The 6,589-nt window shown below is 43.9% G+C and overlaps 1 protein-coding gene across 1 annotated transcript in view; it reads right to left on the bottom strand.

The window, feature by feature from the left end:
• Positions 1–6,064, bottom strand: part of abcb8 (ATP-binding cassette, sub-family B (MDR/TAP), member 8) — a 7,123-nt gene extending 1,059 nt beyond the window's left edge. The window contains exons 1-15 of the mRNA XM_080010334.1: positions 5,879–6,064; positions 5,099–5,435; positions 4,849–5,004; positions 3,954–4,048; positions 3,054–3,159; positions 2,520–2,681; positions 2,334–2,419; positions 2,141–2,238; positions 1,926–2,031; positions 1,767–1,800; positions 1,456–1,592; positions 1,080–1,174; positions 826–959; positions 575–722; positions 1–45 (exon numbers count right to left, since the gene is read on the bottom strand). The exon at positions 1–45 is cut by the window's left edge and continues 206 nt beyond it. Of these exons, the coding sequence (XP_079866460.1) occupies positions 1–45; positions 575–722; positions 826–959; positions 1,080–1,174; positions 1,456–1,592; positions 1,767–1,800; positions 1,926–2,031; positions 2,141–2,238; positions 2,334–2,419; positions 2,520–2,681; positions 3,054–3,159; positions 3,954–4,048; positions 4,849–5,004; positions 5,099–5,435; positions 5,879–5,976 (1,837 nt within the window). The 5' untranslated portion in view covers positions 5,977–6,064. The remainder of the gene's footprint in view (positions 46–574; positions 723–825; positions 960–1,079; positions 1,175–1,455; positions 1,593–1,766; positions 1,801–1,925; positions 2,032–2,140; positions 2,239–2,333; positions 2,420–2,519; positions 2,682–3,053; positions 3,160–3,953; positions 4,049–4,848; positions 5,005–5,098; positions 5,436–5,878) is intronic.
• Between the last annotated feature and the right edge of the window lie 525 nt (positions 6,065–6,589).

Raw genomic sequence — 6,589 nt, 5'->3', positions numbered from 1 at the left:
CGATGCGCTGCTTCTGTCCGCCGGAGAGCGTCACGCCGCGCTCACCTGGGAGAGGGAAGGGCAAAACGTTTGGTGGTGGAAGGGTTTGGGCTTGTTTTTGGAATTAAACAAACAAAACAAATCAAATTTTCCTTCTTTTCCGTCCGTTTGATTCAGTCGGTGCAACGAGAGTCGGAAGAGTCGATTCGGCTCTGAGTCGTGAATGGAATCCTCACAAGAACCGCTTCATTCTGTCAAAATTATTTTTTGGCGGAATTAATTTTATTTACATTATTTATTTTTTTGTTGGCAATCACTAAACGCAATGGGCCTTGGGTCACATTGTCATTTCCTCCCATTTGTCAACATTTTCAAGACTTCCGAATCAAAAAAAATGGATTGCGTTTGATAGAAATTAAATGGGTTTTCCTAATTCCTTCTTCTTCCCAAAGAGAATTTGGGCAGCGTAATTTCTGTGCTCCGCTTGACACCAGACACCCAGGGCCCGTTCAAAATCCCAATTTTGAATCCTCGCATGACAAAAGGTTTTTATAGAAGCCGCCCGTGCGGCCTGCGCTAGAGCGCCGCCACGTACCGACCAGGGTTTTGTACCCGTCCGGGAAGCTGGTGATGAAGCGGTGGGCGTTGGCTTGCTTGGCCGCCTCCACCACCTCGGCGTCCGTGGCCTCGGGCTTCCCGAAACGAATGTTCTCCATCACGGAGGAGCCAAACAGCACAGGTTCCTGACAGGAGGAGGAGGAATAAAACTGGAATTAATAACAGAGGACGAGTGAAGATCCATCTGGGAGATCATCCCCCCCCCCCCCAAAAAAAAAACACAGAGACCTGGTTGATAAACCCGATGACCTGACCCCGGAGCCAGGACAGGTCCAGTGTTCGGATGTCGACCCCGTCCAACATGACGACGCCGCTGCTCGGGTCGTAGAAACGCTCCAGCAGAGCAGCCACCGTGGACTTTCCTGGGGTGTGTGTGTGTGTGTGTGGGAGGGCACATGGATTTTTGGACGTGTGAGAACATGAGTTGTAAAATGTAAAAAAAAATCCGGGATGGAAATCACAATCCCAATCCGGGTTTTTACCTCCTCCGGATTCCCCGACGATAGCGACTGTTTTCGCAGGGGGCAGCGTGAGGCTGAAGTTCCTCAAAATCTCATAGCCGGGTCTCGTCGGATAACTGCAAACATGTAAAAACGATAGGAAATAAAGGCGGTCAACTGTGTAAAACAAGTCAAACACGTACGTAAAGAAAACATAAATAACATTAAAGAAATGATAATAAACGCATCGAAAAAGCCGAAGCAGCACAGGAAACGGGATGTGGAGTGTATTCCTCATCGTCAGACTAACTTCACAACAAGAACCACTGAACAAAAAAACAAGTCTGCAAGAAAAGACGATTCAAATAAATATTTAGATCTATTATGAGTTTGAATTTGGACGTTGAGTCTGAGTCACCTGAATGAGATGTTCATGAAGTCCACCCTCCCGGTCAGAGAGTCGGCGGGAATGCGTCCTCCGCCCGAGAGCGGGATGGTCGGCTCTGAAGCCAAGTACTCGAAAACCCTCGCTCCCGAACTGAGACCCCTCACCATCTGGAGACGAGGGGAACGGGAAGAAGAGGGGAATACCAAAAATATCCAAAAAGCACACTAGCTGTGTATTTATATCTTCTCTTGTTGGAGAATGACAGCGATAGAGGACCTTGAAGCACACATTTCAGCATTTCAATATGACATTCGAAATTGGACTGATCCCATTTTACTGACCTGTCCGAATAAAATGGAGATGCTGGCCAGAGACCTGGGGAGAGATGTTTGCACGTTGACGTCAAATTGCTCTGAACTCATACCGCTCACGTTCGACAAATATCATCTAAAAAAACAAAACAAAAAAAAAAAAAATAAACACAAAACCTCGTCCCCTACCTCTGGACAGTTTGGGAAGCCACCAGGAAAGACATCAGGTCTCCCGGGGACATCTCATCACCAGCCATTAAAGACCCACCGGCAAAAATGGTTCCCAGGACGATGCCTGTATAACAGCACACGACACAAACCCCACAGCGTGTTTAGTCTTAACCAAAACAATCCGGAGAATAATCTGTTCATTTCTTTTTTCAAGAAAGGAAAAAATAACGCACAGTTCAGGGCGATGTTGGACAAGCCTTGGAAAACTGCAATTCCTGTGCCAAGGATTTCATTCATTTGACACGACTTGTCCACTTCATACGCATATAATCTGAAAAAAGAAATTAAAATAAAACATAGCTGTGAAACTGTTTTTGCGTGTGGATTTAATACGATTGAATAAAAAAAGAATCACAAGGCACTTACTGAAGTTCCCGCTCCTCCATAGCGAAGGCTTTGACAGTCCGCACGTTGCCAAGTGCCTCGTCTGCCACTCCTGTGGCTTTTGACACCTGAACAAACGCACGTTTCCATCAACACGGCGAGACGTCAAATCGAGGAAAAAAAATCGGCAAAACGGAGACGAGGAGTTTTGAGCCGTTCTTCACCAACCTGTTCCTGAGCCAAGCGAGAAAGCTTGCGGAGGACGGAGCCAACCAGAGCGCCCGCCCCCACCAGACAGGGCAACACCACGACGGTCAGACCCGTGAGTTTGGGCGAGATGACGTAGAGGGAAACAAAACACCCGACTGTCTGCGTGGCGCTCCGCAGGCCCTGCGGAATGCAAATAAACAAAACAAGAAAAAAAAAAATAACAGATTGAAGCATGTTCTTAACAATGTACATCGTCAATAATGAAAGAAAGAAACAAAAGTGCTTTAGGGGGGGATGGAGAAAATATGCAAGTTGCATTTATAGATTTTCTGTAGGGCCGGTTTTACCATAAATACTGCTTCACTTATGGGATTACTGCTTAATCTTCTTCTTCTTCTCTCGGCTGCTCCCGTTAAGGGTCGCCACAGCGGATCATCTGCCTCCAATACCTTCTGTTCTGCGCATCTTACTGCTTAACAATACTCGATAATACAGAAAAGAGGTTATCTGACGGTATGCTGTGACTGTGCTGCATTCTGCTGCTTGCGGCACCTGAGAGATGACCAGTTTGAAGGACGACTTGAACTCCTGAATGTCGGCCGTCAAGCGGTTCACCAGCTGCCCCGTCTTGTTGGCGTCATAAAACGCCACGTCCTGTCTAAAACACAACAACAACGTAAGATGCGACTTCATAACAGCGCCAAGACACATTTTGGGAGGAATTGTTTGACTTGTGGTTCTTCCTTTCCAAATAATAACCTATCCCCCTATCCACATAATATTATAGTATTATAATTTATTATATAATATTTAGGGCTTACTCTTTTTGGATTATAGTATTATAATTTATTATATAATATTTAGGGCTTACCCTTTTTGAATTATAGTATTGTAATTTATTATATAATATTTAGGGCTTACTCTTTTTGAATTTTGGAGGTGGGAATGAAGACATGACTCTTGTCTTCGTCTTGTGCTTTGTGAGCATAATCAATTCATTATAACATTATGTTATATTAAAGCATATGATTTTACATAGCATAGTAATAATTCATTTTTATAATTTATACCCTATATACCCATAACAATAATTTATCCTGTGCATAGTATCGTATTTTGTATTTCTGTATATCTTTATGTATCTGACTATTTCTGTTTTGTATTTTCTGGCAATTTGTATATATTTGACATTTTTTTACTTCACTTTTTACTTTTTCATTCTTTTTTTTAAATTATTATTATTCTCCATTTTTCCAGACGGTTAAACTGTTTTATTTTTGAATGTTTATGGTCAGTAGTGAAATTCACCGAACGGCACCAGAAGAAATTCCTTGTATATGTAAACGTACCCAGCGTTTGAAACTGATTCTGAGATGCCATGATTCAAGTACAGGACTTGTATTCTTTTTTTTTTTAATCTATTGCTTCTGGTGAAATTGCGGCTGTGATTACCTCAATAAAGATGCGAAAAGTGTCTTCCTCATGTCGGCTGCTACTCTCTCCCCCACCCTGGAGAGCAGGACGATGTAGCCGCTGGTCAGAAGACCCTGTATGGAAGGAGCATCAGGTGGAAGTGACAACCTGAAATTTTACTGTCTGTATCCAGACAGAAATGACAACTAACATTATGCATCACCTAGGCCTTTATAGGGATGCTTAAAACCAAAACAGACTTTTGACAGAAAAATGTTTTTTACAGAGCACATATACAGTGGTAGGGAAAATAAAAAAAAACATGAAAAGATATGACTCCACCCAGCACCGGATGAAGTCAAGGACACGAGACAAGAATGACACCGGAGTGACGAGGGGAAAAAGCTGGGTCTAAACAGAAAACCGAACATAAATGACATGGAATGTTCACTCTACATTATTTTTACCTCTTCTCTTTCCACTTCTGCGACGCACTTGTCTCACAATTTAAGGAGCTTGGATACAATGATGATTCATTTCTCTGTTTTTGCTGACTTCTAATTTGTTTTGCTGACTTTCTAATTTTCCTTGCCCTCATTCCTTCCACTTTCTCCTGCCCTCACACTGAATCAGTAAAGTATCAGCACTGAGTTTGCAGAGAGAGACGCTCACTTGAAAGTCAGCAGGTATCTCAATTTTATTGTGTTCATTGTTAACACATTCAAATCAAACATGTTTTGTTAGTGATTTCTTTAATAGCCAATGCTACTGGGTGGGCTCAGTGGGAGGTTGACCATGAATGACTGTTAACACTAAGACAATGCTTAGAAAAGGTAAATGCTGTTTCCTAATAGTTTGATAACTGTACGACAATGACTGATTTGACAAAGCTGTCAAATATGATGCTATTTCACTCTCACTATGATTTACTTACTTGAATTCCGTAGAGTCCAAGCAATTTCAGAGCAGGGCCTCTGATCTCACGAACATAATTGCCAGTGTGTTCTCTCATGTGGCGAGCCACAACATTCACCAAGGCTCCCAGCATCAGGGGAATTTGAATGTTCAAGATCGCAGCGGCGAAAGCAAGCTGAGAAAAGAGTAAATTACTGAATAGTTCATCAGGATAGATGTCATGGCGCTATTTGGTGTGATCAACATGCAATAGAATATTTATTGCTTACCACAACGGCGCCAATGAGAGCGAAGATCTGAGGTTTGACAAATTCCCACAAAACATGCCATTTGAACTCGGGCTCAGATTGTTTAGGTAAAACCCCAACGAGAGCGTTGTTATTGACATCCGCTTGACAGTGAGCCACATGGCCGAGGAGCCGTCCAGAGACGCCGAGGACCACCGGCCCCAGGATGAACTTCAGGGCCGATCCCGAGGCCTTGGGAGTCCGGGCGGCCGACTGTCGGACGGCCCTTTGAGCCAAGCCCCAAATGCGACTCACAGAATGACTGGGTTTTTGCGAGTACTGGCACACAATTGACACCGGCGATGAATACAATCTGGATCTGAAAAATGATTTTAAAGAGTTATGGGTTAGATTTTTAACAGGACACGGGCGGTCTGGTAATAATACTGGCGTTAGAAAAGTTACAGATCTAGACAGGAATACGGTTGCCGGAAGTTTTAATGAGCCAGGCAAGACTTTAAATTGCGATTAGAAATAAGTAATGTGGATATTACAAAGAGTATACAAAGTTAGGACAACTGCATTACTTCTACTGTAACACAGCATTTAACACATAGAATGATGTCACGATAACCAAACTCTCAGACGATATCTAGTCTCATATCGCGACACCGATGATATATTGTTGAACTGTACGGTTAGTTCAACAACAATTTATTGCATTTGAATGTGACCTGTCACCGTGGACCGTCCTGTGCTACTGAGAGGATGCAGCTAATCTGCTGCTGCAGCGTTGGCTCTAAACTGTCAGTGTTGTCCTACCGTGGGAGCTTCCATAAGTCTGTGGCTTTATTAAATCCCCTATAAAGGGATCGAACTGGAGCCCCAGTGCTTGCTCTGTGACAAAGTAAGTGAAACATGTTTGTATTATTCCACAGACTGCACGTTTATTGATACAAGTCAGGTAATCCCTACACCCCGAAGGATTCAAGGGGCAACATGCGGGCCGCCATGTTCCCAATTTACCCACAATGCAATGGGTTTATCTCCGCGAGAACGCTGCGTTCCTTTGCAGCTCGGAAATCGGATATGTCGCGTCGGTAGTCCCTACTTCCGAGATAAACGTGTTCTCTGTTCGGGAAAACGTGGAAACCCGCAGCAAATGCCCGTTTTTTCTGGCGCAATTTCGATTTCCACAAGCTATAAGACGTGTTTCGACGCGACATAGAAACAAGACAGTGATTTAGATCGCCATCGGTGTTTTCAAATGAAAAGCCCCGAGACTCCGCCTCGGGATTCCGTTCTGCGGTGCCCAAGCGTTTCCTTGGCGTCGTTGCTAGTAGGGGGGTCGGTTTTTATCCGAGTTCCGAGCGCACAAGAACGCAGCACAACCCTTGTCGCTTTGGGGAAAACGCAGCGAGACGCGCGTTTGAAACGACCTCCGCTCCGTTCTACCGCTGCTACTTGCTTGTTCTGCAACCGTTCTGAAACAGAAAGAGTCCTAAAAAACGTACATTAACCTTATAATAATAA

This window comes from Zeus faber (assembly GCF_960531495.2).
Source record: "Zeus faber genome assembly, chromosome: 12".
In the NCBI taxonomy this organism is placed as follows: domain Eukaryota; kingdom Metazoa; phylum Chordata; class Actinopteri; order Zeiformes; family Zeidae; genus Zeus; species Zeus faber.
This window is presented reverse-complemented; position numbering and strand designations above follow the sequence as displayed.